The sequence below is a fragment of the Heterodontus francisci genome, chromosome 9 (assembly GCF_036365525.1).
Source record: "Heterodontus francisci isolate sHetFra1 chromosome 9, sHetFra1.hap1, whole genome shotgun sequence".
In the NCBI taxonomy this organism is placed as follows: Eukaryota; Metazoa; Chordata; class Chondrichthyes; order Heterodontiformes; family Heterodontidae; genus Heterodontus; species Heterodontus francisci.
Window position 1 is genome coordinate 35,077,127 of NC_090379.1, and position 26,304 is coordinate 35,103,430.

General features: G+C 42.8%; 1 protein-coding gene across 1 annotated transcript in view; it reads left to right on the forward strand.

Moving 5' to 3' along the window:
• kcnh5b (potassium voltage-gated channel, subfamily H (eag-related), member 5b) overlaps positions 1–26,304 on the forward strand; it is a 349,527-nt gene that overhangs the window by 201,928 nt on the left and 121,295 nt on the right. Inside the window, exon 8 of the mRNA XM_068038274.1 lies at positions 17,780–17,979. Within this exon, the coding sequence (XP_067894375.1) occupies positions 17,780–17,979 (200 nt within the window). The remainder of the gene's footprint in view (positions 1–17,779; positions 17,980–26,304) is intronic.

Consider the following 26,304-nt stretch of genomic DNA (forward strand, 5'->3'; position numbering starts at 1 on the left):
GAGTGTAATTTACTCATAACATCAAGACGATTCAATGGGCTAGATTTTGCAGTCAGGGGGCAAAGTGATAGGGCTCGTCACTGATGTCGAATGAAGCTGTCCACAAAGATCCAGTGATCTCCGTGGTGCAGCTTTCCCCTTTTAGATGCCATTTTGAATCTGGTGCCAAATAAAGGGGATCTCCAGGTGTCCAGCAGCAGTAATGTCATCAAGCAGGATAAGCAGCAAATCACATTGAAGTATGCTCAAAGACAGCAAACCAGGAAGCAAAATCACTGAATTTTTACACCTTTTAATTTTAAATTTTACAGATGGATAAATGATTGGGACATACCCATAGGATTAAAGTAGAAGATAAAAAATGTTTAAAGTTTGTTTATTATTTTAAAAATATGTGTAATTTCTTATAATGGAGAAATTTAAAATTCCACAAATATAAAATTTCTCTTTCAGGGCCAGTGAGGCTGTTTAGCAGTAATTATGAAGTCAAACATGGTGTAACTTTTTTAAAGAGTTTTTCGGTGAGATTGAGAGTGTAAGAGTGGAAGTTCTCGTCAGTTCAATGATTTCTAATTGAATGCATTCTGGGGGGACCTCAACAGTGCACCCTCTGGAGAAGCGTAGAATTACTGACAGCAACTTCTGGATTTCTGCATTTAACTGTACATGTGAGTACTTCAAAAGTTGTTGTCAGATTTATAGGAAGAATGACAATGAACCCAGACAGTTTCGCCGTCATTGCTACTGCAGTAGAGTGCCTGGGCACTTTTGAAACATGAGGCTAAATTTCTGCAGCCGGCCGGGGTCCTGATGCTAGGTCAAAAAGGAGAGGGCAACCACGCTTCAGCTATTGGGGAACCCCCGGCTGCATTTTACTGCACTCAGGCAGTTTACTGCCCAACGCTGGGGATGGGGATCCTGCCTCCAGAGCTGCCAGCCAATCAGAGGGCCAGCAGATTAGCAGGCCCAACAGCGCCACTGGGAGCATTGGCCACTGCTGGAACTGCAGATGTCACTGTACCAGGAGCAGCCATGGAGCTTCGTAAAGGGGGTAAGTCGGGGCAGGCTCGCCGGGGCCAGTCAGGCAGGTCCCAGCGAGGGGTGGGGGTGGGTGAGTTGTTGAGGGCAGGGAGGTGGGTGGTGGCACAGGGGCAGCCGTTGCTTCCAGGGGCCCTCTGTGGGCCAAGTAGGAGGGCACCCCCACCAGCCAACAAGGAGGCCACCTGGTGTTAATGGACGGCTTCCGCACATGGCGGAGAGCCCCCTCGCCACTGGTAAAATGCCAGTGACAGCGGAATGTTGCCCTTAGTAGCCATTAATTGGCCACTTAAGGGCTTTAGTTGGCCTGTGGGTGAGAAGGCCATCCTCGACCTTCCACACCATTGACTAAATTGAATAGTATTGGGAAGGCAAAAAGCCCTTTACCCCCTGCCTTCCTTTGCAATTCTATAGGGCCCGTCACCACCCTGCCCATCCCTGGAGAGTTCATAAAATTCAGCCCATGGATTCTTCCCCAGATGTCTAACAGATTTTCCACTTTGGATACTTTTGGAGGAGATAGCTTCTCAGGGGAATGCAGCAAGAGCTAAGTCTGTGGCACCATGGGTGGCTCAGCTGCACAGGAAAGGAGGAAAAGGAGTGGGAGAGCTATAGGGGATTTTAACGTAAGGGGTACAGATAGGCGTTTCTATGGCCACAAATGTGACTCCAGGATGGTATGTTGTCTCCCTGGTGCTAGGGTCAAGAATGTCACAGAGCGGCTGCAGGACATTCTGAAGGGGGAGGGTGAACAGTCAGAGGTCGTGGTACACATTGGTACCAACGACATAGGTAAAAAGAGGGATGAGGTCCTGCAAAAAGAATATAGGGAGCTAGGTAGCAGATTAAAAAGCAGGACCTCAAAGGTTGTAATCTCTGGATTACTCCCAGTGCCACATGCTAATGAGCATGGGAATAGGAGGATAGAGCAGATGAATACATGGCAGAGGAGATGGTGCAGGAGGGAGGGCTTTAGTTTCCTGGATCACTGGGTCTGTTTCTGGCAAAGGTAGGACCTGTACAAGTTGGACGGGTTGCACCTGAACCGGAACGGGATCAACATCCTTGCTGGGAGGTTTGCTAGTGCTGTTGGAGGGGGTTTAAACTAATTTGGCAGAGGGATGGGATACAGAGTGGAGGTACAGTAGGGGGTGATGCACAGTCAAATATAGAAGAGAAACGAAGTCAGTCTGGAAGGCAGAGCAAATATAGACCTGTTAAGGCAAAAGTGAAAAATGCAAGGCTGGATTGCATCTATTTGAATGCAAAGAATCTTACTAGTAAGGCAGATGAATTGAGGGCATTGATTAGCACATGGGAATATGATATTATTGCTATCACAGAGACATGGTTGAGGGAAGGGCAGGGCTGGAAGCTCAATATTCCAGGGTATAGAATCTTCAGGTGTGACAGGGGAGGGGGTAAAAGAGGAGGTGGCATTGCACTGTTGTTCAAGGAGTCAATTAGTGCAGTAAGGAGGGAAGACATCTTAGAAGATTCGTCAAATGAGGTCATATGGGTACAACTTAAAAACAAAAAGGGGGCAATCACTTGACTGGGAGTGTATTACAGGCCTCCAAACAGTCAGGGAGAGATAGAGGAGCAGATATTTAGGCAAATCTCAGAGAGATGTAAAAATAATAAGGTAACAATAGGAGAGGATTTCAACTTCTCCAATATCAACTGGGATAGTCTTAGTGAAAAAGGCTTAAAGGGGGCGGAATTCTTAAAATGCATACAGGAGAGCTTTTTGAACCAGTATGTAGAAAGTCCTACAAGAGAAGGGGCAGTACTGCGACTAATCCTAGGGAATGAGGCCGGACAAGTGGTAGAAGTGTCAGTGGGGGAGCATTTCAGGGATAGTGACCGTAATTCTGTAAGATTTAAGGTAGTTATGCAAAAGGACGAGGATGGACCGGAAATAAAGGTACTGAATTGGGGGAAGGCCGATTTCAACATGATAAAACAGGATCTGGACAAAGTGGACTGGGAGCAGCTACTTGTAAGAAAGTCTACATCAGACCAGTGGGAGTCATTCAAAGAGGAAATAGTGAGAGTTCAGAGCCAACATGTACCCGTTAAGGTAAAAGGGTAGGACCAACAAGTCCAGGGAGCCCTGGGTGGCAAGGGATATAGAGGATTAGATAAGGAAAAAAAAGGCTTATGGCAGATTCAGAGCACTAAAAACAGCAGAGGCACTAGAGGAGTATAGAAAATGTAGGGGGATACTTAAAAAAGTAATTAGGAGAGTGAAGAGGGGACATGTAAAAACACTGGCGGGCGAGATAAAGGAAAATCCTAAGGCGTTTTATAAGTATATTAAGGGCAAGATGATGACCAGGGAAAGAGTGGGACCCATGAGGAACCAAAGTGGCAATCTGTGTGTGGAGCCAGAGGACATAGGTGAGGCTTTAAATGATTACTTTTCATCTGTGTTCATTATGGAGCAGGACGATGTAGGTGTAAAGATCAGAGAGGGGAGTTGTGATATACTTGAACATATTAGCATTGAAAGGGAGGAAGTTTTAGTGGGCTTAATAGTGGATAAATCCCCAGGCCCAGATGAGATGTATCCCAGGCTGCTATGTGAGGCAAGGGAGGAGATAGCAGGGGCTCTGACACAAATTTTCAAATCCTCTGTGGCCACAGGAGAGGTACCAGAGGATTGGAGGACAGCAAATGTGGTACTATTATTCAAGAAGGGTAGCAGGGTTAAGCCAAGTAATTACTGGCCAGTGAGTCGAACATCAGTGGTAGGGAAACTATTGGAAAAAATTCTGAGGGACAGGATTAATCTCCACTCGGAGAGGCAGGGATTAATCAGGGATAGTCAGCATGGCTTTGTCAAGGGGAGATCGTGTCTAACTACCTTGATTGAATTTTTCGAGGCGGTGACTAGATGTGTAGATGAGGGTAAAGAAGTTGATGTAGTCTACATGGACTTCAGTAAGGCTTTTGATAAGGTCCCGCATGGGAGATTGGTTAAGAAGGTAAGAGCCCATGGGATCCAGGGCAATTTGGCAAATTGGATCCAAAATTGGCTTAGTGGCAGGAGGCAGAGGGTGATGGTCGAGGGTTGTTTTTGCGACTGGAAGCCTGTGACCAGTGATGTACCACAGGGATCGGTGCTGGGACCCTTGCTGTTTGTAGTGTACATTAATGATTTAGACGTGAACATAAGAGGTATGATCAGTAAGTTCGCAGATGTCATGAAAATTGATGGTGTCGTAAATAGTGAGGAGGAAAGCCTTAGATTACAGGACGATATAGATGGGCTGGTAAGATGAGCGGAGCAGTGGCAAATGGAATTTAATCCTGAGAAGTGTGAGGTGATGCATTTTGGGAGGACTAACAAGGCAAGGGTATATACAATGGATGATAGGACCCTAGGAAGTACAGAGGGTCAGAGGGACCTAGGTGTACTTGTCCATAGATCACTGAAGGCAGCAGCACAGGTAGATAAGGTGGTTAGCAAGACATATGGGATACTTGCCTTTATTAGCCGAGGCATAGAATATAAGGGCAGGGAGGTTAGGCCACAGCTGGAGTACTGTGTAGAGTTCTGGGCACCACACTATAGGAAGGATGTGATTGCACTGGAGAGGGTGCAGAGGAGATTCACCAGGATGTTGCCTGGGCTGGAGCATTTCAGCTATGAAGAGAGACTGAAAAGGCTAGGGTTGTTTTCCTTAGAGCAGAGAAGGCTGAGGGGGCACCTGATTGAGGTATACAAAATTATGAGGGGCATTGATAGGTTAGATAGGAAGAAACTTTTTCCCTTAGCGGAGGTGTCAATAACCAGGGGGCTTAGATTTAAGGTAAGGGGCAGGAGATTTAGAGGGGATTTGAGGAAAAAAATTTTCACCCACAGGGTGGTTGGAATCTGGAATGCAGAAGACTCACAATATTTAAGAAGTATTTAGATGAGCACTTGAAACACCATAGCATACAAGGCTGCGGGCCAAGTGCTGGAAAATGGGATTAGAATAGTTAGGTGCTTAATGGCCGGCACAGACACGGTGGACCGAAGGGCCTGTTTCTGTGCTGTATAACTCTATGACTCTATGAAATGATGTTATGCCAGCCCTGGTTCAAACCCAAGCTTTGTGAGGACACCGTCAAGAGTGGGTCTCACATCTCTCAGCTTCAATACACTTTGGGACCTGATTCCCAAGTTTTGCTGCTGCTTTTGTACTGATACCTGCCTGAAACTGGTCACAGTGATGGAAAAGTATACAATGAGATGCAGGTTTCAGCAGGTGTACATTTTAAATTTTGCTTGATAGAGAAGAGTGAACTTAAATTAGTTCCTTCACTGAAAACTGGGAATAAGCATTGGTCTTGATTACATTTTTAAAGTTTTGAACTATAAGTAATTTGACTTGCTGTTTCTTTCAAGACCTCTGACTGCACTGTTTAAAATTCTGATGGACACAATGCTAAAATACAAAACCACAACTTTCTGAATATTTGTATCACTATCATCCTCGGTTGCCCAAAGAAGAAACAGGAATGCGAAACACCAGAGAAAGAAAATATTAAATTTCTTATATTCGGTATTATTTTATGCCAAAGGACTGGATACAGTAATTGAAAAAAACATTTTCCTTCCGATGCTGGAGATCAAATCCAGATCTGACTGATGGGATGAAAGTCTTCTCTATTTCAATAAGGGTGCAAAATGGGATGATTTTGGTTATTCACAACCAGTTGCAAATAAGTGTGAATCCATAGAACAAACCTTTGCATACTTCAATTGTATTAAACACTAAGTTATTTCACTTCTTCAGCTATATTAAACACTAAGTTGACAATCTCATTCATACTTTCTTGTCCACAACTCTCTCAGCTGTCTGCTCGTTGACACATCTTTCATTTAAATCTTTCTATGCTCATGAAATTGAAAGCTAGTAATGGTGCCATGAAACTATCATCAATTGTTGTAAAAACCCATCTGGTTCATTAATGTCCTTTAGGGAAGGAAATCAGCCATCCTTACCTGGTCTGGCCTACATGTGAATCCAGATCCATAGCAATGTGGTTGACACTTAAGTGCTCTCCGAGTTGGCCTAGCAAGCCATTCAGTTGTCAAGGGCAATTAGGGGGATGGGCAACAAATGCTGGCCTACCCAGCAACACCCACATCCCATGAAAGAATAAAAAAAGAGTTCCCCTATTTTGGCTTTCGCCTTCCAAATGGCACCCAATTCATCGTTGTTCAATGTTATTAATCTTTGGCCTTAAGATGTGAACGTACTGGTTATTACAAATACTGATCATTATCTGCATTTGCTGCCTGCAGCCCACTCCTTACCACTTCAACAGTAGCAATTTTATCCTCTCAGCATCCTTCTTGTGTAGCCCATTCGAAAACCATTTGGCCACTAGTTCTGTGCTGTTGCCCAGCCCAATTTTCAATATAGTGGTGCTAACTGTACACTAGCCTCATACACTTTTCTTTCCAGATCCGATGACATGTCTCTGCCTCAAGAGTGGTTTCTATTGTCCATCAGAAATAGTTCTAGCCACATTAGTGCACTTCTTAATCTCGTCATCTTGCCAGATATAGAATTTCTCAGGTAAATAAACTTGTACATCATTTTCAGCCCCTCATAATCAATGTCCATTTTCTTCAATAATAAAAATAAGAAATGCTGGAAATACTCAGCAGGTCCGGCAGCATCTGTGGAGAGAGAAGCAGAGTTAACGTTTCAGGTCAATAACTCTTCATCAGAACTGCCAAAGGTAGAAATGTAATAGGTTTTCAGCAAATAAAGGGTGGGGGGGGCAAGAGATAACAAAAGGCAAGGTGTCGATATGACAGGGTCACAGAGAATAACTGACTAGAAGGTCATGGAACAAAGGCAAACGGTATGTTAATGGTGTGCTGAAAGAAAGCATTAGTGCAGAGAGGGTGTTAATGGACAGAAAAATGAACAGCCCTGGCCCCAAGCACAAACATGAAAAAAACAATGGGCAGGCACATAGTAAGAAAAATGAATGATGAAACAAACTAAAATTATTGAACTCAATGTTCAGTCCGGCAGGCTGTAGTGTGCCTAATCGGTAAATGAGATGCTGTTCCTCGAGCATGTGTTGATGTTCACTAGAACACTGCAGCAAGCCCAGGACAGATAAGTTGGCTTGAGAGCAGGGGTGTGTGTTGAAATGGCAAGCAACTGGAAGCTCAGGGTCATGCTTTTAGACTGAGTGAGGGTGTTCCGCAAAGTGGTCACCCAATCTGCGTTTGGTCTTCCCAATCTAGAGGAGACCACATTGTGAACAGCGAATACAGTATACTACATTGAAAGAAGTACAAGTAAATCGCTGCTTCACCTGAAAGGAGTGTTTGGGGCCTTGGATAGTGAGGAGAAGGAGGTAAAAGTGCAGGTATTACACCTCCTGCAATTGCATGGGAAGGTGCCATGGGAAGGAGATGAGGTGTTGTGGGTAATGGAGGAGTGGACCAAGGTGTCACGGAGGGAACGATCCCTTTGGAATGCTGACAGGGGAAGGGAGGGGAAGATGTGTTTGGACTGATTCCTGTATTAAGGGTATAAATCATGGCCTTGAAGAATCTGATCTTAAGGCTATCTATTCCTTTCTTTCATCACCAAGCTCATTAGTCATAATGCTGATGGAAACCAAGGATCCAATGAGAATGGAAACATCAGGAGCATATTCCAGGTCCTAGCCTATGCTAACTTTGTCAGGCTCATTGTATTAGTTGTCAGCTCTCGTTATGTGATTTACAATATATTTTGTACGCTATTAAATAAAATGGGTGATCAAATACTTCATGCATCACTCTTCCGAAGCAATGGTATAACTGACATAAGATGAACAGCTATCAGGGAACAGAGGTGCAGGTGGTGCAGGCTGAAGAGGAAGAGAGAAGAATCAATGGTAATTGGCTCAAGGCCCCTCCAACCAGGAGGAAGAATCGTGGATAGCACGTATAGAGAGGTGGTCACACCGCAGCTGAAGGGACTTGAGGAAGGAAGGGAATGGGTGACCACCAGGCAGTCCAAGAGAATCAGGCAGGTAGTTCAGGAGTGCCCTGGGGTCCCACTTGCAAATCGGTATTCCATTTTGGAGGCTGATGAGGCTGGTTCCTCCAGGGCGTGCGGACAGAGCCAAGCTTCTGGCACCACAAGCAGCCTGTCTGCACAGGAAGGGGGAAAGAGAGGACGAGCAATAGTAATAGGGGATTCTATAGTCAGGGGAACAGATAGGCGCTACTGTGGCCGTCAACGTGACTCCAGGATGGTGTGTTGCCTCCCTGTTGCCAGGGTCCGGGATGTCACTGAACGACTGCAGGGCATCCTGAAGGGGGAGGGTGATAAGGCAGAGGTCATGGTACATGTTGGTACCAATGACATAGGTAGAAAGAGGGATGAGGTCTTGCATCAAGAATTCAGGGAGTTAGGCAGCAGACTAAAAAGCAGGACCTCTCGGGTTGTGATCTCTGGATTACTCCCAGTGCCACGTGCTAGCGAGTATAGAAATAGGAGAATAGCACAGATGAATGCGTGGCTTAAGAGTTGGTGCAGGCGGGAGGGTTTTAGATTCCTGGACCACTGGGACCATTTCTGGGGAAGGTGGGACCTGTACAAGCGGGACGGTCTACATCTGAACTAGAGGGGGACTAACATCCTTGCTGGTGGGTTTGCTAGTGCTGTTGGGAGGAGTTTAAACTAATTTGGCAGGGGGAGGGCACGCAGACTCCTAGCAGAATAGGGACACAGCTAAACACAGGAAAGCAAACGTCAGGGGGAATATAACAGAAGTAAGTTTCAAGGGAGTAAGACCAGGATAGAAGGCCTCTACTTTAATTTCAGGAGTATTACGGGTAAAACGGATGAGTTAAGGGCAAGGATTGAAACGTGGGATTGTGATATAATATCCAATACGGAGACATGGTTGAGGGAGGGGCAGGATTGACAGCTCAATATCCCAGGATATAGAATCTTCAGGCGAGACAGAGGAGGGGGTAAAAGAGGAGGGGGCATTGCAATATTAGTTAAAGAATCAGTTATTGCAGTAAGGAGAGATGATATCTTGGAGGGGGCATCAAATGAAGCTTTATGGGTAGAGTTTAGGAATAAAAAAGGGACAGCCACATTGCTAGGCGTTTATTATAGACCCCCAGATAGTCAGCGGGAAATTGAGGAGCAGATATGTGTGCAATTTGCAGAGGTGTGTAAAAATAATAATAGGGTAATTATATTAGGTTAATTGGGATAGTCATCGTGTTAAGGGCTTAGATGGAGTGGAGTTCTTAAAATGTATACAGGAGAACTTTTTAGCTCAATATGTAGAGGATCCAACAAGGGAGGGTGCAGTGCTGGACCTAATTCTGGGGAATGAAGCCAGACAGGTGGTTGATGTGTTGGTGGGGGAGCATTTTGGTGATAGCGACCACAACATGGTACAATTTAAGCTTGTTATGGAGAAAGAAATAGACAAGTTGCAAAAAAAGGTTTTGGATTGGGGGAGAGCGAATTTTAGTAAAATAAGGCAGGATCTGGCCAAGGTAGACTGGAAGGAGTTTCTTATCGGGAAATCTACAGAAGAGCAATGGAGGGCATTCAAAAAGGAAAAGGGGAGGGTACAGGCCCAACATGTTCCCTCTAGGGTAAATAAGTAGGAGCAACAAGCCTAGAGAACCATGGATGACCAGAAACATTCAGGGTATGATGAGAAGGAAAAGAGAGGCTTTTAGCAAATACAAGGAGAACAAATCAATGGAAGCATTAGTGGAGTACAGAAAGTGTAGGATGGAGCTTAAGAAAGCAATTAGGAGAGCAAAGAGGGGATATGAGAAAGCGCTGGCTGGTAAAAGTAGGGAAAATCCCAAGATATTCTATAAGTATATCAAAGGGAGGAGGATAACTAGGGAAAGAGTAGGACCCATTAGGGACCAAGGGGGAAATTTGTGGGTGGAGCCAGAGGACATTGGTAGGGTGTTGAATGAATACTTCACATCTGTCTTCACCCAAGAGAATGAGGATGTAGATATGGAACTCAGAGAGAGAGACTGTGAGGTTCTTGAGAAAATTGTCATAGGGAGTGACAAGGTATTGGAGGTTTTGGCAGGCTTAAAAGTGGACAGACCTCCAGGTCCAGACGATCTGTGTCCCAGGATGCTGTGGGAGGTGAGGGTGGAGATTGCAGGGGCTCTGACCCTAATTTTTAATTCCTCTCTGGCCACGGGGAAGGTGCCAGAGGACTGGAGAACAGCTAATGTGGTCCCACTATTTAAGAAAGGTTGTAGAGATAAGCCAGGGAACTATAGACCAGTGAGTCTCACGTCAGTGGTAGGGAAACTATTGGAGAAAATTCTGAAGGAGAGAATCTATCTCCACTTGGAGAGGCAAAATTTGATTAGGAATAGTCAGCATGGCTTTGCCTAACAAATTTGATTGAATTTTTGACCAGGTGTGTAGATGAGGGTAGTGCAGTTGATGTAGTTTACATGGCTTTCAGCAAAGCCTTTGACAAGGTCCCACATGGGAGACTTATCAAGAAAGCAAATGCACATGGGATATAGGGTAACTTGATAAGGTGGATTCAAAATTGGCTTAGCTGTAGGAGACAGAGAGTGATGACAGATGGTTGTTTTAGTGACTGGAAGCCAATGTCCAGTGGCATACCACAGGGATCTGTGCTGGGTCCCCTATTGTTTGTCATTTATATAAACGACATAGATGACTATATGGGGGGTAGGATCAGTAAGTTCGCGGATGACACAAAGATTGGCCGAGTGGTTAACAGTGAGGTTGAGTGTTTTGGGTTACAGGAAGATATAGACGGGATGGTCAAATGGGCAGAAAAGTGGCAGATGGAATTTAACCCTGAAAAGTGTGAGGTGATACACTTTGGAAGGAGTAATGTGACACGAAAGTATTCAATGAATGGCCAGACACTGGGAAGTTCCGAGGAACAAAGGGACCTTGGCGTGTTTGTCCATAGATCTCTGAAGGCAGAAGGGCAGGTTAATAGGGTGGTGAAAAAGGCATATGGGACACTTGCCTTTATCAATCGAGGCATAGATTACAAAAGCAGGGAGGTCATGTTGGAGTTGTATAGAACTTTGGTAAGGCCACAGCTGGAGTACTGTGTGCAATTCTGATCGCCACATTATAGAAAGGATATGATTGCACTGGAGGGGGTGCAGAGGCGATATACCAGGATGGTGCCTGGGATGGAACATTTAAGCTATGAAGCGAGGTTGGATAGGCTTGGGTTGTTTTCGCTGGAGCAGAGAAGATTGAGGGGTGACCTGATCGAGGTGTACAAGATTATGAGGGACATGGATAGGGAGCAGCTGCTCCCCTTAGTTGAAGGGTCAGTTACAAGGGGACACACGTTTAAAATGAGGGGCAGGAGGTTTAAGGGGGATTTGAGGAATAACTTTTTTACCCAGAGAGTGGTGACGGTCTGGAATGCACTGCCTGGGAGGGTGGTAGAGGCGGGTTGCCTCACATCCTTTAAAAAGTACCCGGATGAGCACTTGGCACGTCATAACATTGAAGGCTATGGGCCAAGTGCTGGCAAATGGGATTAGTTAGACAGGTCAGGTGTCTTTACTGCATCGGTGCAGACTCGATGGGCCAAAGGACCTCTTCTGCACTGTATTATTCTGTGATTCTATTCTGAAGAACATCATAGATTATCTGAATTCTGTGGTAACACCACTTACATAGGGCTATAAATTCATCATGTGTGAGTGTTATCACCTCAAGAGTTGCAGTAGATTCAAATTGGAACATTTCAAATTGCTCATTAATATTGAATAGACATTAAGTTGGCTTTATTAGTATATGAAAGCAAAAGCAAGGACATTATGTTAAACAGTTATAAAACACTGATTAGGCCTCAGCTGAAGTATTGTGGCCAATTCCAGGCACCAGACATTAAGAAGGTTAGCAAGGCCTTGGAGAGGGTGTAGAAGAGATTTGTCAGAATGGTATCAGAGGTGAGGAACTTCAGCTATGTAGAGAGACTGGAGAAGCTGGAGTTCTCCCTAGAGCAGAGAATGGTTAAGAGGGGATTTGATAAATGTGTTCAAAAATCAGTAAATAAGCAGAAGGGTTGGTAGCCAGAGCACACAGATTCAAGATGATTGGTGATACGAGAAAACATTTTTTTACACAGCGCGTTGTTGTGATCTTGAATGCACTGCCTGAAAGGATGGGTGGAATGAGATTCAATAATAACTTTCAAAAGGGAATTGAATAAATACTTGAGGAAAGAGCAGGGGAATGGGATTAATTGGATAGAATTATAGAATGGTTACAGCACAGATGCAGGCCATTTGGCCAGTCTTGTCTGTGCTGGCTCTCTGCAAGAGCAATTCAGCTAGTCCCACTCCGCCACCCTTCTCCCATGGCTCTGCAAAATAGAATCATAGAATAGCTACAGCACAGAAGGTGTTCTACAAAAAGCTGACAAAGCCATGATGGGCCGAATGGCCTCTTTCTAAGCTGTATCATTCAAAGATTCTATGGGCTGAATTTTGTGCTCCTATTGAAGGCAAGATCATTGGCGTGGGGGCTGGACAATCCCCACGGAGCTATCCACCATGGAACCCAGCGCCGTAACGGTCTTTTCTGCTTTTGTCAGAGGTGGGCAAGTAGCGTGGTGGCACTGACATCCCATTGCGACGGCACATCACTTAAATGTTTTACATACTGATTTAAATGTATTTGATTGTCAAATCAAACGAAGCGTTCTGAATTCTGTGTTTGACGTGTGACACTCGTGTCTTCAGTTTCTCAACTTTCAAAAGCTGGCGGCAACAAGGTTTTTTTTATTCATTCGTGGGAAGTGGGCATCACTGGCTAGGCCAGTATTTATTGCCCAACCCTAATTGCCTTGAGAAGGTGGTGGCGAGCTGCCTTCTTGAACCACTGCAGTCCATGTGGGGTAGGTACACCCACAGTGTTGTTAGGAAGGGAGTTCCAGGTAAGAGTCCTCAGTGTCTCAAAACGGGGAAGGTAACTTCAGGGTAGTTTTTTTAGGGGAAGTGGGGTTTGCAGCAGACATTGCCGCTATGCTGAATCTGCAAGGGGTCTGTGTGTGAAGTGTTGGGGGGGGGGGGAATCTCTGCAAGGGGATGGTGTGTGAAGATGGGGGGAGCTCTCCAAGGGGTCTGTGTGTGAAGTGTTGGGGAGGGCTCTGCAAGAGAATTGTATGTGAAGGGGAGTGGTCTCTGCAAGGGGATTGTGTGTGAAGGGGGAGGAGCTCTGAAAATGTATAGGCTGTGTTTGTCAGGGGGACCATTACAGGGTCGTTTAAATGATGTTACTATGGTTGTGAAAGTTCTCACTTTCGGAAAAGTTGTCAGACCAACATTAATCCCAACTATAAAGCCACCGCAGGCATCCTGCAGAGCAAATATTGACAAACATCAGGGCAGCATCACTGAAGCATGAGGCCATCCATGCTCTGACATCTGACATGGCTGCCCGACGGCTTGCTTGTCGATCGAGAGATTTAATTCAAAACACAAAGGTATCGCTTTAACACACTGCTGCTCAATGCTTGGAGAGACTATATGCAGGGCTGGCAGCCTTTTAAAGATGGTGCCAGCACCTTCTCCAACATCAGGAGACGCCATGAGTGGCATCTCTAATGCTGCCCCCGCCACGTGATTGGGGGGCTGGCCATCTTCATTACACAAAATGGCTACATGGCTGCTGACGTCACATGCGGGACCTTCGCCATTTTGCACACGGCGGCGGGGTCATAAAGTCCAGCCCTATAAGTGGAGACCAGTATAACATACTTTGATATAGTTGTAGCTTGTGAATTTGTTAAAATATAAAATTAAAGTCATTTGCACCTTGTCCGTTCATTTCACGGGTGTTGCCATTTCCTAATTTCTAGAGAAAAATGACAAGTTGTGACTGAAATCTACCAATTTCGTTTTGCTGTGTCCTTTAAATCAATGTTCTGGATCCCGGTGTACTTTTGCGATCAGGTCTGATTTAACCCTATAATTGAAGTGTGAATCAGGAAAATCCAGATTTTAAAATCCAGGCTCTGGTGTCTAGAAGACCAAAATTTGATTCATTTCTATTTGGAATTTGATGTCTGTCTTCTGACCTATTGGTTGAATTTCCTAGTTCCTTCCAGCGGCAGGCTAAATTCAGGATAAGCTCCACACTATTGCAGAATAACAATGCACTGTACTTTGGTTGGTTTTGCAGTGCCCAATAAACTTGTTACTTTATTAACTACAGAATTAGTTCCAAACAAAGCGGAATTGTGTTCTGGAGATTGCTACAGAGTGAAGGCATAAAAGAATTTGGAAAGAATAAAAAGGAAATGCAGAGGGATTCTTTAAAAAAATGATTCTTTAAAAAAAGAAGACATGATTAAAGCTTTTAAAAAAGCTATACATTACACAAACTACTTTCTAACATAGATTGTAAGAAAGCACTCTATTTCTGTAAAATTATCAGTATTTGATGCTGAGGTACTCCACCTCAGAAATATCTACATACATACAAACATACGAATTAGGAGCAGGAGTAAGCCATTCGGCCCCTCAAGCTTGCTCCATTTTTTTTTATAAGACCATGGCTGATCTGAATGTGGCCTCAACTCCACTTTCCTGTCTGCCCCCCATAACACTTGACTCCCTCGTTTATCAAGAATCTATCTACCTCAGCCTTGAATATATTCATTGACCCAGCTTCTACTGCTGTCTGAGGAAGTGAATTCCACAGACTAATGACCCTCTGAGAAAAAAAAATTCTTCTCATCTCCATCTTAAATGGGAGACCCCTTATTTTCAAACTGTGTCCCCTAGTTCTAGTCTCGCCCATAAGTGGAAAAATCCTTCCAGCATCCACCCTGTAAAATCCCCTCAGGATCTTATATTTTTCAATGCGATCACCTCTCATTCTTCTAAACTCCGATGGATAAGGCCCAACCTGTTTAACTTTCTTCATAAGATAACCCCTTCTTCTCAGGAATCAGTCGAGTGAACCTTCTCTGAACTGCTTCTACTGCAATTTTATCCTTTCTTAAGTGAGGAGACCAAAACTGTGCACAGTATTCCAGCTGGGTCTCACTAAAGCCCAGTACAACTGGGCGGCACAGTGGCGCAGTGGTTAGCACCGCAGCCTCACAGCTCCAGCGACCCAGGTTCAATTCTGGGTACTGCCTGTGTGGAGTTTGCAAGTTCTCCCTGTGACCGTGTGGGTTTTCGCCGGGTGCTCCGGTTTCCTCCCACAGCCAAAGACTTGCAGGTTGATAGGTAAATTGGCCATTATAAATTGCCCCTAGTATAGGTAGGTGGTAGGGGAATTGAGGAAAGATGTGGTAGGAATATGGGATTAATGTAGGATTAGTATAAATGGGTGGTTGATGGTCGGCACAGACTCGGTGGGCTGAAGGGCCTGTTTCAGTGCTGTATCGCGAAATAAATAAAATTAAAAAAAATAAACTGTAGCAAAACTTCCATACTTTTATATTCCATTCCTCTTGCAATAAACAACAACATTCCATTTGCCTTCCTAATCACTTGCTATACCAGCATAATAACTTTTTTGTGATTCACGTACCAGGAAACCCAGATCCCTCTGCACTGTCAGGTTCTGCAGTCTCTCTCCATTAAAACAAAATATTCTGCTTTTCTATTATTTCTGCCAAAGTGGACAAGTTCACAATTTCCCACATTATACTCCATCTGTCAAATTTTTGCTCATTCACTTAACCTATTTATATCCCTTTGTAGACTCTTTGTGTTGAATTTTATTGGCGTGCCGCACATTGTGGCGGCACGCTTTGAAGTTAACGCATCTGTGCCTGAATGCCGTCATCACTGAGCTCCCGCGATATTTCGCCCGGGGGCTCATTTAAATGGAGGGGGCGGAGTGGCTGCCCCCAATGATGTAGAGGGGGGCAGCCGCTCTGTCCCCGGTAATGGCATCCGGCGCCACCGCACATTTTTAAAGGACTTCAAGCCCTTAGCAAAAATTTGCATTTTTCAAGTAACATATCTGTGGATTTTGTTCAAAAAAATAATTAAAAGCTGGAGGCCCTTTCCGACTCCCCCAATGTTCTTTCTATTGGCCTATATCACGAAAATTAACTTTATTCCCACCCCGAACTTACCCCTGCAACCTCGTCACATTTGCCCTTCAACCCCTTCCTGCCACCCCCACATCCAATAAAAAATGTTTTCCCCGCTCCCCCCCCCCACCCCACCCTGATAATTTCACTCCTCCCCCCTCCCCACCAGTGTCTTGCTTCGGAGTTCCGAAGACGCATGCGTTCCGGCCGGCAGCTGTAATATCCATGTGGGATGGCTGCCGGGACAAAGTAAGTTGATTTGCATGTTTTTAAAATTAATTTTAATATTTAAACGAAGGCACCGTCAGGGGCTGCACCGAGGCACCGCTGGTAAAATGAGGCGGCGCCTTCTTCATGTCACGCGTCGTGGTGGGCCGCTCCTGCAAGTATTTTACGGGCTCCCCCACCACGACGCCTGACTTCGAGGGGCTGGTAAAATTCAGCCCTTTATGTCCTCTTGACAACTTACCTTCCTACCTATCTTTGTGTCATCTGCAAATTTAGCAACCATACATTCGGTCCCTTCATCCAGGTCATTGATATAGATTGTAAGTAGTTGAGACCCCAGCATTAATTCCTGTGGCAGTCCACTGGTCACATCCTACCAATGTAAAAATGTCCCATTTATCCCTACTCTCTGCTCCCTGTTAGCTAACCAATCCTCCATCCATGCTAATATGTTACCCCCTATACCATGAACTCTTATTTTGTGTAGTTACCTTTGAAGTGGCACCTTATCGAATGCCTTTTGGAAATCCAAGTACACCACATCTTACGTTGCTTGTTACTTCCTCAAAGAACTCTATTAAATTAGTCAAACATGATCTCCATTTCACAAAACCATGTTGACTCTGCCTGATCGCATTATGATTTGCTAAATGTCCTGCTATAACCTCCTTAATAATGGATTCTCGCATTTTCCCTATGACAGATGTTAGGCTCACTGGGCTATAGATTCTTGCTTTTGGTCTCCCTTCTTTCTTGAATAGAGGTGTTATGTTAGCTATTTCCAATCCACTGGGACCTTTCCAGAATCTAGGGAATTTTGGAAGAACACAACTAATGCATCTAATATCTCTGCAGTCACTTTTAAGAACCTAAGATGCAGGCTATCAGGTCCTGGAGCTTGTCAGCCTTTAGGTCTAATAGTTTTTCCAGTACCTTTTCCCTGGTGATTTTGATAGTTTTAAGTTCTTCCCTCTCTTTGACCTCAATTTTGTCAGGTATCTTTGGGGTGTTTTTTGTGTCTTCTACAATGAAGACTGATACAAAATACCTGTTCAACACTTCCGCTATTTCCTTGTTACCCATTATTAATTCCCCAGACTCTTTCTCTCGAGGACGAATGCTCGCTTGAGTTATTCTTTTCCTTTTTAAATACTTGTAGAAACTCTTACTACCTGTTTTTATATTTCTAGCTAGTTTTCTCTCATACTCTAATTTCTCCCTTTTTAGTCATTCTTTGCTGGTTTTTAAAATCTGTCCAATCTTCTGATTTACCTCCTTCGCAGAATTATATGCTTTTTCTTTCAATCTAGTTATTGTGAGTGTTTTTAGATGCTTATCTAACCAGATTCTAAAACATACTAATTTCTTACTAGTTTTATGGAGAGAAAGAGGACTTAAAACTCTTTGCTTTTTTAAATTACAGCTCTTCTTTATGCAACGATTTTTGGAAACGTCACCACGATCTTCCAGCAAATGTATGCTAACACCAATCGTTACCATGAAATGGTAAACAACGTGCGTGATTTTCTCAAACTTTACCAAGTCCCCAAAGGTCTCAGTGAACGAGTTATGGATTATATTGTGTCAACATGGTCTATGTCTAAAGGGATTGACACGGACAAGGTATGAGCATATGAGGTAAAATGTTCTAAGACCTCCAGGAATAGGGTTCATTTAATCATTTATAATTGCATGCATACATCTGGGTGGAATCAAATTTAAATCTAATTATCAAGCAGGCAGTGCAATAACTTGTGAAATGCACATTGGAAAATAATTAATCTTGAGGGTATTTTGAGTCTCAGCAGGAATATTGTCTATTTTTAGTTTGAAGGGACTACATTTCTTTTCCCTTGACCTTTTAAATAATGGTTGCATTGTTGCAAGTTTGAAACAGGTAATCGTTATGAAAATAATGTGCTGTAAATGTCTAGTTCTATATTTGTTGGAACCAATTCACTAAAGTGTACAGAACGACTGAATTTTAATTTAGAGCCGTACCTAAATACATTATATCCCTCTGTTAGTGTAGAAATGCCTTCACAGCCTTCAAGGTTAAGTGACATTTGAGATTAGAAATAAAAAGATTTCTATTTTTTGCCGAGTATAGATCTTTTTTTGGAGGGGAGAAATGACAGTTGAAGAAACTGTGACAATTTACAGGTTTCAAACCAAATTTTTTCCCCCCTCAGGAGAATTAATATAATAAAATTAAGAAACTGTGATGTTGCATGAAAAACAACCGCATTTAAAACTCAGGTGACCTGAAAATGACCAGATCACAATTCGCAGAAGCAATTGCATATTGCTTTTAACTAAAAAATACCAATTGTATCGGAAAAATGTAACCTTTATCATTTTGTACTCACTTAACAATCCAATCATTTAACAGCATTACAGATACACTAAGGTGATGCATGAGGAAGCACAATTATTTTCAGGAGTCCTGCTTTCATAGTCAACTGCAGTCATGCTTTGACTTAAGAAGTACAATGAACAGCTAGGTTTTCTGTTTGTAACCAATTCTGCAGCAATTTTCTGTTGTTATAAAAGATAGACATTTATGGGGGGTTATTTACTCATTGTTACAAACAATCCAGGACTATGGTGATTCTAAGAGCAAGAGAAGCCACAATAAAAGACATACAAATTGGGCAAAAGTTGAAATAAGCAATGGAACATTTTATATTTCTGGAGAGGTGGCTGCATTTTTTCTGATTTTCTGTAATATCAAATGCACAGTTGTGATCCCAAGTTTACAGTAAAAAGCCTGTAACTTCTAACTCAAATTCCCATGCTAATTTAATTCTCAACATAATTTTAAGGATGTGCTAAATTTTATTTGTATGGATTTTCTTATATTTTTGTACTTAATGCTATATCAAGGAGAAATAGTCTTTAACATTTTGTACTCACTCAATAATTTAATCATTTAAAAGCATTACAGATGCACTAAGGCAATGCATGAAGAAGCACAATTATTTTCAGGAGTTCTGCTTTCATAGTCAATTGCTGTATTGTCTTGACTTAAGAAATACAATGAGCAGTTTGTCAATAAAGAATAATGTTCAATCAAATTAACATATCAGGGTTAATTAGTGAAAAAGCCATCTAATCCCATCACTGATACAGCAATTTTATGACGTTCTGGATTGTTGTTTATGTAAATATTCTATCCAGTTCAAAAGATAGAGACACTGGGGAGAGGTTTCCAGGTGGTTGTGCTGGCTTTCTTGTCACAATTCGCCTGAGATCGGCCTAACCCGCGCAAATGATTGCAGAATTTTAAACACAAATTATGTTCACAGCAAATCGAATATCCACAATCCGTTGTGGTTGTTTAAAAAAAAAATCGTGCTAAAAGCCGGCCATGCCTTCAAGGTGAATTCATCACCATTAGGAGTTTGCACTCGTTTGCCCGTTTGCAGGCCTTTAAAAAGGCCCTAAAAATTAAGTTGGCTCTTTTAGATACAAGGGCACTAATAGGCACTGGGCTGAATTTTACACCCACCAAAAGAGCGGGATGGTGGCGGGGCCTAAAATGGAGTGGGAGGCTCCAGGGGACCTTCCCAACCCGCTCCCGCCTCCGCCGCCACTTTACGCAGGGCGGCGGTGGCGAGAAATGGCCCGCCTGCCCCAGGCCAATTAAGACCCTTAAGTGGCCAGTTAAGGGCCTTGGCCCGTCTCCACGGGGATTTTACACGCGGCAAGCAAGCGTCCTAGACCGGAGAAAAGCTGCCTGACAAAAGCAGGCGGCTTTCGGAAGGCCTGGGGGGGGCTCTCATGATCGGGAACCATGCCTGACAGAGGGCCACCCCCGATGCCCCAACTACCTCCAACACCCAACACACCTCCCATTCCCCCTATCGACCACCCGTGCGTCGCCGGGGCCTGACTGCTCACCTCAGGCGAGGCAACAAAAATTTACCTGCGTTCCAGGGTTCCCTGACATCATCTTTGCACTGCTGGACGCAGCTCCTGGTGGCGCTGCTGGGAAAGAGAGCTGCTGACCCACTGATTGGCCGGCAGTCTATTAGGCAGGCCTTCCTACCTCAAGCAGGTGGAAGTCCTGCCTCACACCAATTAAAGCCCGGCGACCCACAAAATACGGGTAGGATACCCAGGCGGGGTGGAGGTGGGTCCACCACCGACTTTTCAGTCGGTGGCCGGCTCACATCCACCTAGGGTAAAATCCCAGCCACTTTTTAAAAGGTTTTCAATACAATTTTTAAAAACTTACTAAGAAACTGACTACTGTACCCCAATATAAGTAGAAAATGTATTTTTTTAAACGCCATTTTCAGTAATTCAAAATCTGGTTATTCATGGGTGATGGATTGATACTGTCGTTAAAAATGTTTACTTTTTATGAGAAACCCACTTTCAGTTGCATTAGACTGCACAAAGTTACCACTTTTAACTATATCAAGGAATATTGTGTAAAGCTATTTTTTAAAAACTACTTTTTAAATGCTACCCTATTGTGCTAGTTTGTGGCAGATTTTGTGTTCAGTGATGCCCAAACAAGTGAGTGGAAACTCAAGATAAAAGCACTTCTCAAAACCTGTGCAGTTGTGAGCTTAATTTGGGCCCAGATTGAGTACTGAACCCAAGGCAGAACATCTACCCCATCATATATTATACAAAGACTGAACTTGGAAGACTTAGATTGGATTGGTTAGAATCATATTATGGACCTGATTCTAACTCTGTGTAAATGAATGGGCATTGAATGGGTTAAAATGTCAATTCGAATTAAAGTACTTGTAGTAAAAAGAATATAGAATAAGCATTGAACTCTAAGCCCTTTACCCAATAAATATAAATTACTGGTGAACAAACAGCTTTTCCAAAGTAACTGCAGAGCAGTGGGATGATGACAGCAAACGGAATTCTGCTGTTCAGCTGGACAGAAAAGGGAGTGGAGGCAATATTAGGTCACATTTATAAATTTCTGAAAAATCATAATTTCTGCAATAATACAACAGCTTGTATTCAGATAGCACCTTTACCATAATAAAATATCCCAAGGTGCTTCACAGAAGGATTATAAAGCAAAATTTGACACTGACCCACATTAGGAAATATTAGAACAGATGACCAAAAACTTGGTCAAACAGGTAGGTTTTAAGGAGTGTTGTAAAAGTGGAAAGAAAGGTAGAGAGGCAGAGAGTTTTAGGAAGAGAATTCCAAAGCTTAGGGTCTTGGCAGCTGAAGGGATGTCCACCAATGGTGAAGTGATTAAAATCGTGGGTGCTCAAGAGGCCAGAATTAGAGGAATGCAGCTATCTTGGAGGGTTGTGGGGATGGAAGAGATTTACCAGATATGGAGAGTGGTGAGGCCATGGAAGGATTTGTAAACAAGGATGAGAATTTTTAAATCGAGGCTTTGGTTAGCTGGGAGCCAATGTAGGGCAGCGGGCACAAGGGTGATGGGTAAACGGGACTTGATGCAAATAAAGACATGGGCAGAGTGTTGGATGATCTCAAGTTTACGGACTGTAGAATGTGGGAGGCCGACCAGGAGTGCATTGGAATAGTCAAGTCTAGAAGTAATGGAGGCATGGATGAAGGTTTCAGCAGCAGATGAGCTGAGGCAGGACCAGAGTTGGGCGATGTTATGGAGGTGGAAATAGGCGCGCTTATGTATGTACAGATATGTGGTCGGAAGCTCATCTCCGGGCTAGATATGACAACAAGATTGCAAACAGTCTGGTTTAGCCTCTGATAGCTGCCAGGGAGAAGGATGGAGTCAGTGGCTAGGGAACAGAGTTTGTAGTGGGGACTGAAGGCAACAGCTTGAGTCTTCCCAATATTTAATTGGAGGACATTTCTACTCGTACTTGAATATATTACATTATTAATAAAATAACTTTAATTTTCTTTAAGCTAATGGCTTACAGTGCATAAATAGCATAGTACATCAATGAAAGAAAGACTTGCACTTATAAAGCACCTTTCCCTACCTCAGGATGCCCCAAATCAATGAAGTAATTTTGAAGGGTATTCACTGTTCTAATGTGGGAAACATTGGAGACTTTTCAGTTTAGTCTGTGGATACAGGCATTAGATGCCTACTGACCCCCTGCCCTAGCAGAAGCTGTGAAGTATACTGGGATGAGAAAACCAGCCACCGTGCGGTTATTCACAAAATCACTTTTGAGCAGTAACAACAGCTTGCATTTATTTAGTGCCTTTAGCATAACAAAACCTATCAAGGTGCTTAATGAGTGATTTCAATAAAGGCATTTTTGACACCGAGCCACAGAAGGAGATTTCAAGACAGAAGACTGAAAGCTTGGTCAAAGAAGTTTTAAGGAGAGCTTACAGGAGGAAAGAAAAGTAGAGAAGTTTAGAGAGGGGAAGTCTGAGCTTAGGGCCAACTTAAGGAGCTTAAGGCACCTGCAGCCAATGAGGAAGCAATTAAAATGGGGGATACATTAGAGGTTAGAATTGGAGGGGTGCAGAGATCTCAGAGGGTTGTACAGCTAGAGGAAACAAGGAGATGGATGAGGGTTTCAGCAGCAAATAAGCTGAGGCAGGACCAGAGGCAGGCAATGTGTAAATAGGTGGTTTAGTGATGGAATGGATATATGGTTGGAAGCTAATCCCGGGGTCGAACACAACACTAAGGTTGAGAAGAGTCTGGCTTAGCTTCAGCCAGGATAAAAATGGGGGCCAGAGAATGGAGTTTGTGGTGGGGACCATAGACAATGGCTTCAGTTTTCCCAATATTTAGTTGGAGGAAATCATCCAATTGTGGAATCTGGACAAGCAGTCTGACAAATCAAAGACAGTGGAAGGACCCAGAGAGGTGCTGGAGTGGTAGAACTGAGTGTCATCAGCATACATGTGGTACCTGATGTGTTTTTCATTTTATCACTGAGGAGTAGCATGCAAATGAGAAATAGAAGGGGGCCATTGATACATCCTTGAATGACTCCAGAGGTAACAGTGCAGGAGTGGAAAGAGAAGCCATTGCAGGACACCTTTACATTTGTTGGCCACCATGTCATATCACAGTGCAAAACCAACACTTTTCTCATTCACAGGATTGGCTTTTAACAATTTCTGAATATTAAATGTTGACAAATTATAGGGGTTATTTCCTAAGGATCAATAATTTATAAACATTCAGTGAGTGAGCTGCTCTCAAATCTAATAAGAAATGAAATCATTAGTGTGTAACTGAAGTGCTCTTATTTTTGTGTTGCATGAATCCCTGGATGAATTCTAATTTTACCATGCTTCCAATATTTTCTGCCATTTTATTATTATATTGTGTTTCTTTCACATTAGTTTCTAGGGACTTAAGGCTGGAAATGGCAGAACAGTATCCACTCCAGTAAATTCCAGTCTTGTGGCCATATTCAGGCCTACTTCCACAAGTTGAGTTAGTTGGGCTATCATCCCACTTAATTTTAGATTAGAAGGAGAACCTGATGTAAGTTGCACAACAATGAAATGTAGTAACATCTGCAGGAATCTGAGGAGGATCTGCTGCAACAATTCAAGGTTAATGAAGAGGTATGACGACAAGGATCTGAGGGGATTCTTTGTAGGCATCCAAGGATCTGATGAGAAGCTGCTATAGGGATCAGGAAATGAAGAGGACCAACAAAAAGAATCAAAATGTAAGCAGCTGCTTCGATATGTCTAGATTTGAAGGACGATGGAAGCCACGTGGGACCTAGTCAGAGAAAGCAGCCGTTTTGATACAGCAGGGCACCTAGAACAGCAGAAGAGAATGTATTTTATGTGATCTGAACAAGAAGAAGCTTTACTGAAGCAGTAGACTTACAAATTTAAGAGAATTGGTTGCTGCATAGGATTTGGACGCTGAGGGCCCTGCAGAGCCTTTCCAAAAGGCAGGCCTTACATTTGTTATTTTTGGTCATATTGGGTAGTTTTCAGTAACATGGTAACATTTCAACATATATATAGTTGTGAAGTTCAGATGCTAAACTAGATTTCGTTAATTTGGACGAGAGTTTTAGGTTTTTAGGTTAACATGACGTCTAGGCTCTGTATCAAGCATGATGCAGAAATAGTTTTTGGGGATTGTGGTGTGTGGTGGTGGGAAAGAATTTGCAACCTAATGCCCATTTACGCACATAAGATTGGCCCTTTTTCAATATAAGAACAGAACTAGGAGGGAAAACAATTTAAGGAATTTTCAGATTTTGCCTCAGGAACACTAAATAATTGTTGAACAAATCAACATTCTTGAGTTTCAAGCAGACATTTACAAATCCATAAGTATCCACTGCCCAAAGCCAATAGTGGAGAACAAGACAATTAGTAATAATGGTTTAAATTGAATGCGTTTTTTAACCTATGTGCTATAGACTAAAACCAATCTGTAACAAAATCACAAAAGTAAAATCCTGGTTAAAAATGTGCATTTCAACTGAATTTATTCACGTGGATCTTTAGAAGACTGTAAAATGAAAATACTTCAATACTAAGTGGTTAATATGTTATGCATACTTTATAAACATAACATAAATGCATTCTACAATGCTCTTAGCCACTTAAAATAAAGTGTATTCATTTTCCAATGATTTGATGACAGAGGTAAAAAGACAAAAAGGAAAGACTTGCATTTACATACTGCTTTTCACAACCACCGGATGTCTCAAAGCATTTTGCAGCCAATGAAGTATAAGTCACTGTTGTAATATAGGAAATGCAGCAGCCATTTGACCACAGCAAACTCCCAAAAACAGCAATGTAATAATGACCAGATAATCTGATTTTGTAATGTTGATTGAGGAATAAATATTGAGCAGGACACTGGGGATAACTCCCCTGCTGTTCTTCAAAAAAGTGCCATGGGATCTTTTACATGCAGCCGAATAGGCAGATAGGTCCTCAGTTTAATGTCTCATCTGAAAGACAACACATCCAATAGTGCAGCGAAGCTCAGTACTGCACACTACTGCCTTGATTTTTGTGCTTAATCCCTGGAATGGAAATTGAACTTAGTCATTGCTACTCAATGAGGTTTTGTATTTTCACAGTAATCATTTGAATTGAATTTACACATAGTTTTAGATTCACTTTTTCTATATGGGAGACAAGCAAGGAAAATATTAAGTAACTTCAATGTGGTGTTATCATTAACCAAGATGGGTCAAATGGCCTCTTTCTATGTTGAAACTTTTACCAATCTAAACTTCGGGTAGTCGTACCTATTGAACGTTCTGTAACTAATGGACGTTACAAACTGAAATTATAATGCATTGTAGTGGTAACAGTAAACATCTGTATTACTATAAATTATTAGTTATGTTTCTTCTGTCAAAGAGTAGAGTGTGAGCATGGAAATTAACTGTAAAAAGATAATACAGATAACCAGAACGGAAGCGCAGCAGATTCCTTTTAATAAAAGACTGTGTGGTAAAGCCTGCGCAGTTCATTCAGAAATGTATTCAGAAAATATGTGAGCTGGATTTTCCTCCTTCCGCGAGAAGAGGGTCAGATTAGTGCTTGCCTGCCTCCGATCCCGGCCCGCTGGGGGCTGAAAATCCAGCCTGGAGAGTCTAAACCGGGAAGTGTAAATTACAATATTTAATTTCAATGCCAAAACATGTACAGAAAGTAAAATAAAGAGTGGGAAAGAAAGATGGGATTAGAGAGTGAGATAAAAGAAACGGAAAGAAAATATTTTTATGTTAGAGATTTAAAAAAACTAAAAAACTAACAGTAATTAAGAGGAATGAAACTCCACTCTTCAACAAGTAAATTTTCAGTGCCAGAGAGATTGTTTGGCAAATAATTAAGACTTATCGCACTGTTAAAAATTCATTTACACTTAAATGGACAAGCCCTAACTTTTTCTGATGTGTTTAATGGATATCTCGTGGGCAAGTCATGCAACTTCACATCATTGCTTGTATTTTAATGGCGTGTATATGAGTGAGATAGCAAAGATCCCGGATTAAT